The sequence below is a fragment of the Oculina patagonica genome, chromosome 14 (genome assembly GCF_052425735.1).
Source record: "Oculina patagonica isolate OP01 chromosome 14, crgOcupat, whole genome shotgun sequence".
Lineage (NCBI taxonomy): Eukaryota > Metazoa > Cnidaria > Anthozoa > Scleractinia > Oculinidae > Oculina > Oculina patagonica.
The window spans coordinates 14719870-14732275 of record NC_135771.1 but is presented as its reverse complement, the minus strand read 5'-3'; the positions used below and the strand labels follow the sequence as shown (position 1 = coordinate 14732275).

The window sequence follows — 12406 nt, the reverse complement described above, 5'->3', positions numbered from 1 at the left end:
TTACAAAAGGAGCTTTCTTAAAAATGGTTGGCTCTTTCTTTCTTTTGTGGGTATTTCCACCCAGGAGACTGTTATTTACTTCGAAGTAGTCTTCAGTATATTTTTTGGAACACACCAATATTTGTGTCTGCTTTTGAGCAATTGTTCTTTTAAATATTGGAAGACGGTGAAAAAAATACCTTTTTTGTATTTCTTGGAGCACTGTTTAGCAAAATGGAGCTGCACAAATAGGCATTTTGACAAACAAAAGCCACTACGAGGAAACAAGGAGTTTCGACCATTTTTTTTTTAATTTTCTGGCCAAACTTCAGGCTGAGCTCCTTGACGTCATGCATACATTACCAGCTCCAAGATGGCGGCATTCAGTTGTCGAGTTTTGGGCTACTTTAGAAAAGGATTTCGTAGGGATAATTTTAGCGCTCGCTGGAAGCTGAAATTTTGGAGAATAAAATATCTTTGTATAAACTTTCAATTGGCGTAAAGAGTAACTCAGAGACGCAAAGGACAGTGCAGAATGCAATATGGACAATCAATTACACTGTAACAGACAGTACAGGCAAACCTAGATTATCCGGACCTCGATTATCCGGATTTCTCGATTATCCGGACTTCTTCTGTGGTTCCAAATTTTTCATGAATATTAATTAGTCACAGTCAAGATCAAACTCTTCCTGAATTGAAATTTCACTTTTTTCCTCGAGAAACTTTGTAAATTATTACTGATTTTAAAAATGTTTTGCAAATATCGCAAAATAATGTAAGCGTCGGAAGCTTCATTTAAATCTATGTTTTTTCAGGTGTTTGTTAAAGCACGAAACATACAACTTTATCGAGACAAACCGTCGCCCAAGTTTCTTCACTCACAAACATAGGCAATTTGTTCCGTCGAGCAATATTAATACAAAACCGACTTTAATCTGAACTAATAAAAATGCTTTACAACCTGCACTTGTTACACAAGCAGACAGAAACAAAGGCAGTAAGGCAAAAGTTTGTCTAGACAAACTGGCATGTCTCACGCTTATTCATTCGCTTAGTCGTCCGCAGTTGGCTAATCAAAAATCATGACATTTTCCATTTCTTCAGTGAAAAGTAGCCCGCAAGTGTGGTCAAAGTGCCGGCTAGAGCCAGCAGCTGACTGCTATTTTGAACCCATTCTCATTTAAGTTATTCAGTTTTATTTTTGGCTCATTAATATATATACTTAGCAATTATTGGATGAGGCTGAGTATGATATGAAGAATTATGAAGATCGAGGATAACACCCTCCGAGATCTGCATAATTTTTCATATCATACAAAAGCCGAATTCAATAATTGTTTTATTATTCATTCAAAATATTTCCAAGAGCTCTTAAAACACAAAATGAATTAAAATGGCTACAAACTTTGGCGTAGAGTTTTCGCTAACAGTGGCCAATTCCTCCAGTGTCGCTGGTTTTTTGACGTTTCTCTCCTGAAGATAAGCTTTAAAAATCAAAAATCGAAGCTTTTTTGATGTTTTTGCTATCTTTATCATCTAATATTTTGGCCATTTTTTCGTCGCAATGTTGAAATGTAACGACCATTTTCGCCTTCGGCTGAGCTTTGTACAAAGTCGTTGTTGCATGAAGTCAATCGTCCAATAATTTTTCTATTATTGGAACGTCAATCGTCCAATAATTATTACTTCATTCGTCCAATAATAGAAGCGTCTTCCAAATTTGGTCAATGCTAGCCGGTTAGTTGGAATTAGCCGGGGATTGAAAGCCAATCAGAAACGAAGAAATATTTTGAATGAATAATAATATAGTATAAGTCGATTTCCTAAGCATGGTGATAATAACGCCTTGCTGGGGTATTTTCCAGGCTTTCTCGGGGTATGTAAAGGTTCTAGAAGGTGTTCCGTTTTTTCTAAAAGGTGTTCCGGGTTTTTCACAATGTTCCGGTGTTCCTGGAATTACTACATGCCCTACAAGTGCCCATACTGCCGGAGCTATATATCCCAGTTTCAATAGCATTAAGCGGCTAAGAATATTTCTATTTCCCAGTACCCCCAGCACCATTTCGCTGGTACTCATTTAACACCTGGGCGGAGAGAAGCACTATGAGAGTAAAGTGTCTTGCCCAAGAACACAACACAGCAACCCTGACCAGGGCTCGAATCTGGACCGCTCCATCCCGAGTCCTGTGCGCTAACCATAAGTCACATCAGGCCACCGCACCTCCCATTAGAGCTAGGAAATAAACTTCTTGTTAACTCCCACAAACTCAGACCGTACCTTTTCTAGTATGGACCGTATCAGAAACACCTCTGGTGATACTCTTCCAGTATGGCCTCGTGCTCGGCAAAAGACACTATACACAGCGGTCAAACGCACTGCATGCAGTTCCCGTCCGTTATAAACATTGCAATGCCAAACTGCTGCACTTTCAAATGTTAGGACAGACACTGAAAGGTTACGTAAGCTTTGGATGTCGCATATGCATAGAAAATTTAATATTTGCTCTCCAGCTAGCTTACTGGCTTGTATTTTGGCTTACTACTGCTATTTTTATAACATTTTCTTGTAAAAGTCTTGCATAAGTTCGCCACAAATTTTAAGAAAGTGCGATGTTGCGAAAACCGGAAGTGGCGTTGGAATTTCGTGTTTGACTATACCAGGGTTTTAGTTCATTTGTTACGCAGGCTACCGTGAAGTACATAAATACCGGCTTATCGGCAGCACTGTTTTTCATGCATTAGCCCGTTAGCGTAACAATCACGTCAAGAATGCGACTTCAGAAAAAAGCCAGTTTAAAAACTCATTTTTATTTCTACTACATTTTCAAACACACAGTGTCATACAAACGCTACAGAATTGAACTCCCATTTGAATTAACCATTACAATTAATATAATTAGTGGAACCTCTAAACATGATAAAAACCAGTTAAAAAAGTATAAGAATAATTAACCTTGTCTTGGACCATGGTGCATAAAGAGCACAGTACCAAGAATTCAATTTACAAGTCATGTACGTCCCTCAGTTTGTAAAAAAAGAAAGTTACACACCTTATTTAACCTTTTACATTGTAAACCTCAAAATCACCCAACTTTAATAATGTTACATATGTGTAAGCATGTAAGGTGGAGTGATAATGAGTGCCAATTAATTATACATGCCATATAAATAATCACAAAGTGAATTAACAGGACAAGAAACATTTCACATATTCAAGAATGCTTCTGCCTTGCAAAAAGGCCTGAAGATTTATGTTTATGCCTCCCCAATAACAGCAAGTGGAACACCACGACTAGGCTTGTAAGGCCCCTCCCTTGGGACCATCTTGATACAGTCTAAGGAAAAGAAACACAATCACTTAATCTTTGGAATTTGCCACAAAAAAAATAACACATACAAACAATATTTTGAACACTATTATAACACAAGAGGAATGTGTAATTCAGAATTAGCAAGCTGTTCCGATGGGAAGCTAAAACAACCTACAATATCTATCTATATTAAATAAGTACAAGTACGATATTATGATAAATAGAGGATAATATATGGTTGCTTGGAGATATGAAATTTATCTTCCGAGTGTTCAAATCGATATCTCACTCGTTCACTAGCTGCGCTCACACGTGATATATTGTTTTGAACACGAGAAGATACTGATAAATTTCATATCTCCAAGCAACCATGTATTATTTTGCTTATTATATAAACCTACTAATAACGAGGTTTTGACGATTTTCCGAAGATTTCCGCACATTTTCAAAATGTTGCCCGAAGGTCGTAGGAATGATTACGAACATTTTCCATCCTTTTCCGAAAATTACTAAAGATTGCCGAGGAAGAACTGAAGATGTTTTGACTTAATATCGATAAACTTTGGTTCATTGAGCATTGAAACATGGCCAACTCTCTAGTGAAAGGCAAGAAAACCTTTGTTCACATACATTAGAGTTTCAGAGACCAGAGTCCCATTCTTCTAAGAAGTACTGAGCCATGGCTATTGGAGGATTGCTATTTATCCTATATATTTTAAAAAAACTTTTTGACTTTAAATTTATTAACATGGGGCGGTCCACTGGTACACATGTTAGCTGCCCTTCCAAAGTAGCGACCCTCCGAAAGTAGCTGTAAGAAAAAGCTGCTAAGTCCGAAAGTAACGAGGAACGTTACTTTTAAAACTTAATGGTAATACATGTACCGTAAAATTCCACTTATAAGCCCCCCCCCCCCCCGGTTACAGGCCCATCTACTGGGAAACAGAAAGATACATCCGGTTATAAGCCCCCGTGGATATAAGCCTCCCTCTGCTGAATGACAGAACTCAACAGGGCTAAATGTTGCTTTATTATGTGTTTTTAACCTAAAAACGTATTTCGATCAACACTCCCGTGGCTCGTTTCGAAACGTTTTTTTTATTCCGCTTATATAAGCCCTCCCGGATATAAGCCCCTCCGCTTATATGCCCACCCAAAACCCCTTACGAAGTTGTATAAGCCCAGGGCTTATAACCGGAATTTTACGGTCTACTTTATATGCAACCTAAATAGGAAAACAGAAATACCTACCTATGACTGGGCAAACAGAGAAACACAATGTACACCCAGTACAGTCATCTGTGACATGTGGCAGATGGGTTTGAGCATCAAAGCTGATAGCTTGGTAACCACAGTCATTACAAGTCATGTAGCACTTGCCGCAGTTGATGCACAAATCTTCATCAATCACAGCTACCACTTGTTGACTGTTGTCCAGGTCACCGTAAGTACCAATACGGCTCAAAGCCAAGCCAATAACATCCTGTAATAAGAAAACACTAGCTAACAATATTGTAATGATGTCTAATTATGATAACTGCAGTGTAGGGATGTGATGCAGATAAGGCCGATTATCATTCTTATGTCAACAATGGATAATACCAGATAGTAAATGCTCTTAAAGAAAACAAAAACACCAAAGTAGTTCAAAGTGAAGGATATAAGGGTGAATAAAAGTGCAATATTTCCAGATAAATTTAATTAACGCGAATGGAACAAAGACATCACCTCGTGATTACACGTTTAAATATAGGAATAGAACAGTAAGAAACAAAGTTTGAACGAACGGTTTAAGTGGGGAATTCCACCATCTTGAGCACGGAACATCCAATTCGTGAAAGTCAGGTGTACTGGGTATAATAATTATTATTGCTCCTTTCTACGTCATATTGAAAGTTTGACTTCTTATTTCCTTGAGATATATATCAAATTGAACTTCAATCATTCTGCGTACACCTGGATTAAAATGCCCTCACTCATGACGGATGTAAATGTTTTACTACCAACGTTTGCTTTTTAAATATGTCAGGTAAGTCAAAGTGTAAAATACCGTAAAAGTCTACATTTAAGCTAAAAAAAAAACGCAAATCCACCTCGTTTGTTTATTTTGTTGTTTCGATTTGAAAGGGTTTTGCGTTGACTGTTACTACTGGTACACGTTACAGTACAATATTATTCTATGTTACTGTACAAGACGTTAAAGTTTAGTAAATGTTTGTAATAGAGGAAACCGATTTACCTTGACTAGTGGGGCAGGTTTGTCTGGTTTAAGGGCAGGTCTGACTTTCTCTGGTTCTAATTCTCTACTTAACAAATCAGACGTTTCCTTATGTCTTGCCACAATAGCTTCTCTTTCCTTTACGAATGGTCCGAAACTGGGAAGGGCCTGTAAGACACAATTAGACACAATTTACCATACTTCCTAGCTAATCGCCTCCCCTTTGAATAATTGCCACTTTCAGGTACAAAAAATGAAATAATCAACCCGACTGCTTCTTAAAGAAATATTTAAAGGGGACAGGGTTGGTTGCAAATGGAGGAAGGCTATGTTCTCCTGACCCCCTCAATACCTTTTCCACTCCCATAATTGATTATTCAGTATGCATGCTAAACTTTGTGTGCCCCCCTACTTTCTGCATAAAAATCATTGACCCTTCCCCTATTTGTACCAGCCCTCCCCCGTCTAATAAATGACCGGTCCCTTATAGCGGTTCTTTTTAATAAGTAGACACCTATGGGGGAGGAAAGATGGTTGGATAGACCAAAGAGCATATACGTTTAACGTCTCAGCATTAATCTTAGATTTTAAAAGATTTTTTGGACAGCCAAAATATATATTTGTGTCGTATGAAATCAAAAAATAATGGTCCATTTTTGTTAAAAATTGATATATTAGAGCACTGAAACTGTTTTATCAAGCGTCTTTGGCAGCAGATGGCTAGAATGGGAATGGATAACAACTTGAAAAGTTCAGGCTTCACATTTCAAGTTGTTTCCGTGTGTCTTCCAAAAAAAATCGATATTTTTAGTAGATTTCTCTTCGCATATTAAGGTTATATCTTACTTTAGATGTTCAAAATTTTCGTTTTTCACGGGTTAAATTGCCTACCACTAGTTTCAAGAGTCTAGACCAAACATCCGTGAAATCCCGTGACGTAGTTCCTTTAACTGAAAAAATAACTGAAGTATGTGCAATCACAGGGAGCCCAGACAAACTGTGTATGACCTGTGCACATTTACATCTTTATAGAGAATGTATGGAATTTACCGAATGGTTTGTAGAATTGCGTAAAATGGTGCAAAACATTAACAAATTTGTGCTGAATAAATGTTAAGTTTCCTACCTTTTATGTAGTGTCGTTCTTTTGGCTCGAAATGGCGAATTTGAGTCGATTGAAGGGTATTTTGCTTTCGCTGTTTACTATATCTAATTATATGGAAAGGGTGGAAACTCCAACAGCTCCAAAGTAGAACACTTCCAGCGCCGAGCCGATTTTCGACCTGATAATCCCATCGCACAGCTTTCAAACTAAGCACCAGAAAAGAGGAAGGCTTGACGAATCTTCTCGTATCATTTGATCGAAAATTTATCCAAACGGTCCGGAACAAGCCCTCAAACGAAAACGGGTATCCAAAAATTTTAAGCCGTCCGAATGCGTAGCACCAATTTGTGGTGCCGAAGGGAAACGCTATTCCCCAACCTCTTTGTGATTGGATACAATTGAACAATGGTCGTTAGAGATTTTTTCTCGTGGATAGGGAGGCAAAGGCAAAACCAATACTCAATAGTATAGGGAGTGATATCAATAGTGCGACACAACCTTAGGACCCTCACGCAAATGGCAATTACGATGGCGATGCCGGAAGCGATGCAGTATCATTTAAATATGCGTCGCTGTAACTTGTATGCGTCGAAGTAAAAGGAGTGCGCCATTGACGTCTGTTTATTTACTTCCAAATACACTCTTTCCGAAACACCACTCCCACAAACAATGAAAACCTTTTTCCCTTGCTTTAGCAGTCAACTGTTGATAGCCTTCACCACAAAAGATTTCCCTGTTCCTCCCTCTCCAGTTACAAGAATATTGTGCCCAGCTTCGGCTACGTGTAGGATTTCAGATTGTTCAGAAGTTAAGGTTTCGAACCTAGAAAATGAGGACTATTTCGGTGATTGCAGCCATAAATGTTTAAAACATCAAAAACAGAAAGAAAAATAAAGGAACTCAAACACGAGTACCTTGCCATATTCGTATGTCGCGAAAAAATCCCACTTTTCCGCAAACTCGCGATCGCCTACATTTTCTGCGCTACGAAAGTCGTGATGGAACTTCGCGGGGTTTTCCCATACAGCTGGACCTTAACAAAAGAATAGCAAATCACAACAACGGTTTTGCACGAGAGTTTCACATGTGGGTGTATTGTTTTGCAATCTCTGTAAAACAACTAGGTGAGATGACTAAAGCCTGATATTTTTTAGGGCTGTAAAATATTTTTTTCGTTGAAAAATTAACGCTGACTTTTATTTGAAGCTAGCTAGCTTTAAAAATGAACTCATACCGACTAGATGTAGGTACTTACTCGTTTCTTAAGTCAGTATGAATATTTCATAATTACTTCGCCACACTGACAAGTTACAACGACGCATATTTAAATGTTAATGCGTCGCTTTCGGCATCGCCGTCATAATTGCCATATTTTGCGCGAGGGTCCTAAGGTTGTGTCGCACAATTGACGTCACTCCCTATACTATTGAGTATTGGTTTTGCCTTTGCCTCCCTATCCACGAAACAAAATCTTGAACGACCATTGTTCAATTGTATCCAATCACAAAGAGGTTGGGGAATAGCGTTTCCCTTCGGCACCACAAATTGGTGCTACGCATTCGGACGGCTTAAAATTTTTGGATACCCGTTTTCGTTTGAGGGCTTGTTCCGGACCGTTTGGATAAATTTTCGATCAAATGATACGAGAAGATTCGTCAAGCCTTCCTCTTTTCTGGTGCTTAGTTTGAAAGCTGTGCGATGGGATTATCAGGTCGAAAATCGGCTCGGCGCTGGAAGTGTTCTACTTTGGAGCTGTTGGAGTTTCCACCCTTTCCATATAATTAGATGTATAGTAAACAGCGAAAGCAAAATACCCTTCAATCGACTCAAATTCGCCATTTCGAGCCAAACGAACGACACTACACAAAAGGTAGGAAACTTAACACTTTGTTCAGCACAAATTTGTTAATGTTTTGCACCATTTTACGCAATTTTACAAACCATGCGGTAAATTCCATACATTCTCTATAAAAATGTAAATGTGCACAGTCCATACACAAACAGTTTGTCTGGGCCCCCTGTGGTGCAATCATCCGTTTATTACATAAAAACACGAGTATGTGAAAATGTCAATATATGTATTGCATACCTTTCCAACAAGTTCAGCTATTTTAGGAACAATTTTTCCTTTTTGGTGCTTTGGTGTAGGAGGACTCTGACCACTCCAAGCTGCAAGTTCATCAATAGTTTGAAGGTACAGCAAACACTTTAATCCTGTGGTATAATCATCAATCAGAGTGAAGTCCTGGTTCTGTACAGCACTTGACACCTGACAAGGAAAGAGGAAACAATTATTGTCTGAATTAACGATATTAATACTGGAGGTCGGAAAATGTTTGACATCCAGTCTAGGATCTCTGTTAACAAGATAATTTGTTTAACAAAAATACATGGAAGACTAAAATAGCACTTGGATGACCATCATCTAGCCTTTCTAAGGGAAGTAGGAGTTGTAGGAGGAACGTTTCTTCTGCATTGTAATTTTGACACTCGCACCCTTCCAATATACCTTTCAGAAGGTAACGAGGAGTGCTTTGGATTAACTGAATACAAGTACAGCAACAACTTATTCTGAGGTAACGATAAGAGTATCTAGTGGGATGAATAATCTTTTATTTATCTATGGCACCTGTTCAACCAAGGCCGGTTTGTTAAAATAGGCAACTTATTGTCTAATAGAAGCATGTTTCTTGATAATGGAACGTTTCAGGGAAAGAGGATTTCTCCAATAGGGTATTTTTGTTCCGTTTTCTTATTTAGAAACAAAACAGTATTGTTTTGGATCTTATTTACATCAAATCAGAACGCTCGTAACCACAATGGCAACACGTTTTAGTACAAGCAAACAACCTGGGAAAAACAAGTTATTCGAATATCTAAAATATAATCGTCAGAAAGATGAAAAGTTATCGGGATTTATTATCAATAGAAATTGGGCGGCGGGATGGTTGCATCTCAAGTATGCTTTAATGTGACTGCGCGATGCAGTTATGAGTCCTATGTATGTGTACTTGTACTGATTTGACTATGTGACTGCGTGATGCGGTTCTAGTCAAGACCCACATTTCACCCTTGCTCGCCACAGAGTCCCAGTAGCTCAGTGGTAGAGCATCCGTCCTAGAACACGGAGGGTCGTGGGTTCAAATCCCATCTGGTACTCGGAATTTTTTTCCGAGTTTTTCAGTTAATGCAAAATTTATCATGCTAAATTACAATTTACTTTGAATTTAAAACATAAAATATGATTAATATAAAAAGGCCTCTCTAAGTCTTAATAATTTTAAAAAGTAAAATATTAATTAAATAACTTACAATTTACTTTGGATTAAAAAATAAAATATTATTAATATAAAAAGGCCTCTAGAAAAAGCAATGTTTTAAGTTCTTTGTTATTTAAACGTCAAGTGATTTGATAAGTTTAAGTTTCTTTGGAAGCACATTCCATAATCTGGTGGCGGCAACTTTAAAAGATCGTTCTCCATAAGACTTTAAGTTTGTTTTCGGTACAACCAACAGATTCATTGATGATGATCTAAGTTGTCTGGTCAGAGTATAGTGTATATTCTTCCGCATTATCCTTGAAAGGCTTAAAGACGCCCTGGACAAACAACTGCAATGTAACCAGGCAGGGTTTAGGAAAGATAAATCCTGCACTGACCACTCTAAGGAGAATCATCGAACAATCCAACGAATGGCAGACTCCATTATACATGAATTTCATCGACTTCGAAAAGGCTTTTGACAGTGTTGATGGGAACATCATCTGGCAACTCATGCATCACTATGGAATTCCATCAAAGTTCATCAAGCTGATACAAGACCTATACGAGTCGCCATCTTGTCAAGTCATTCATAACGGGAAGCTGACAATCTTTCGAAATGAGCACAGGAGTTCGTCAAGGCAGTTTGCTGTCTCCGATGATCTTCATCATGGTTGTCAATTGGATTATGAGAGAGGTGGAAGATCGGGGTAAGACAGGAATCCAATGGATACTAACAACTCAACTCTATGATTTGGATTATGCAGACTATATATGCCTTCTTTCTCAAAAACTACAACATATGCAAGCCAAAACCAACAATCTGGCACAGATTGCAGAGACAACCGGCCTCAGGGTCAGCAAAGAGAAAACCAAAGTGATGCGAACCAAAAGCAAGCAGCGGGACAAAATTAAGTTGAATGGCGAGGATCTGGAAGATGTCGAAAGTTTCACTTATCTAGGCAGTATCATCACAGTCACTGGAGGAACTGAGGAGGATGTGAAGTGCAGAATTGGTAAAGGGAAACTGGCGTTCAACAATCTTAGACCGGTCTGGAATGCCTCCTCGATTTCCACCAAAACCAAGTTGCGCATCTTAACCACTAATGTAAAAGCTATGCTTCTCTATGGCTCAGAGACCTGGAAAGTTACACAAGCTCTATCAAATAAGCTACAAAGCTTTGTCAACAAGTGCCTCAGAAAGATCAGGGTTGGATATTAGCACTCGCCCACTCGCCCAGGCGAGTGTGAAAACTGTCGGGCGAGTACAAATCACAGATCACTCGCCCGGTTTGGCGAGTATGATTTTCAATATATTATTCAAAATAAGCGGAACTTTTACTTTCCACTTTAAAATAATCTACACTGTCCATGAGCGGATAGCTTACCAACATTTTGAAATCTCCATCAAAGCTATTTGCTTGCGAACTACAGGTATGTGGGAATACATATCAGATAAAACTGTGTTTCGACTTTTGATGGAAGTGTGCTCGAGTTTTTATTGTGGAGTAAGGTCTATTTTTGGTTACTTTTCATTTATTTAGTGATCGACCACTACGGTGGCACGGTGAGTATCAAACGTGCTTAAAAATTTAAGTTGTACATTTTATTATTCGTGGGGGGAGGGGGGCTAAATTTTCCTTTATTAATGGAGGAGACTGGGCAAGTGAAAACTGATCTGGGCGAGTGCAATTTGAAGATCACTCGCCCAGATGGCGAGTGCTCCGAAATTTTAGTTTCCAACCCTGAAGATCCTCAAGATTCACTGGCCAGAAAACATCAGTAACAAAGAACTTTGAAGCAGGACAGGACAAGATCACATACCAACTGAGATAGCAAGAAGGAAATGGGCCTAGATCGGCCACACACAAAGAAGACCAGGCACTGACACCACCAAGCAGGTCTTAAAGTAGAATCCGCAGGGTAAAAGAAAAGTGGGAAGACCTGCTAAGACCTGGAGAAGATCAACTGAGGAGAAGTTAAAGATTCAAGTTAGATTCAACCGATACAACCTGCGCATATTATCATGCTACATCAAAGAAGACTAAACCACGCAAAAGCTTTTATTACCTTTGACCAGCCTCTTTGGTGGAACCCACAATCATCACAAGTGAGTCACAAGAAAGCAGCTGTGGTAATACAAATTGGCAGTCTACATACAGAAATGAGCTTCCAAGCATGTATCAGTCATCTTACGGAGAATTGGGTTTGAGTGACACTTACGGCCACAGAGAACAATTTTTTTGCAAACTGCACCAAACATTACATTCTTGCGGCAGATGAATTTAAAGTCCCTTTAAGGGGCAGTGGAACTAAAGTACTAGAAAAAACAGATGTCACCGAAGCAAAGATTTCATATCAACAAGTAAAACTGGATGAGGAGGTTTGGTCGCCTTCATTTGTCAGAGGATCTGTTAACACTGGCCCGGGGCACTTGAAGTCTTTTTCCTGACACCGTGCTTCTTAGTGACACGCTTTTCTTACTGAAGCCAGTTGCTGGTTTGTAGAAAGTTCATCGTTTTCTTATGCC

At 38.8% G+C, this 12406-nt stretch overlaps 1 protein-coding gene and 1 non-coding gene across 3 annotated transcripts in view; one reads left to right on the top strand and one right to left on the bottom strand.

Moving 5' to 3' along the window:
- Positions 1-2769: 2769 nt before the first annotated feature.
- LOC144637979 (dihydropyrimidine dehydrogenase [NADP(+)]-like) overlaps positions 2770-12406 on the bottom strand; it is a 55273-nt gene continuing 45636 nt past the window's right edge. The window contains exons 22-25 of one of the 2 annotated variants that reach the window (XM_078497072.1): positions 8706-8885; positions 5533-5679; positions 4545-4776; positions 2770-3317 (exon numbers count right to left, since the gene is read on the bottom strand). In XM_078497072.1, coding sequence (XP_078353198.1) covers positions 3238-3317; positions 4545-4776; positions 5533-5679; positions 8706-8885 — 639 coding nt within the window. In that variant the 3' untranslated portion in view covers positions 2770-3237. The other variant, XM_078497073.1, reaches the window with a different exon arrangement.
- Trnal-uag (transfer RNA leucine (anticodon UAG)) lies at positions 9703-9775 on the top strand. Its single transcript has one exon. It is a non-coding gene; the product is annotated as a tRNA-Leu (tRNA).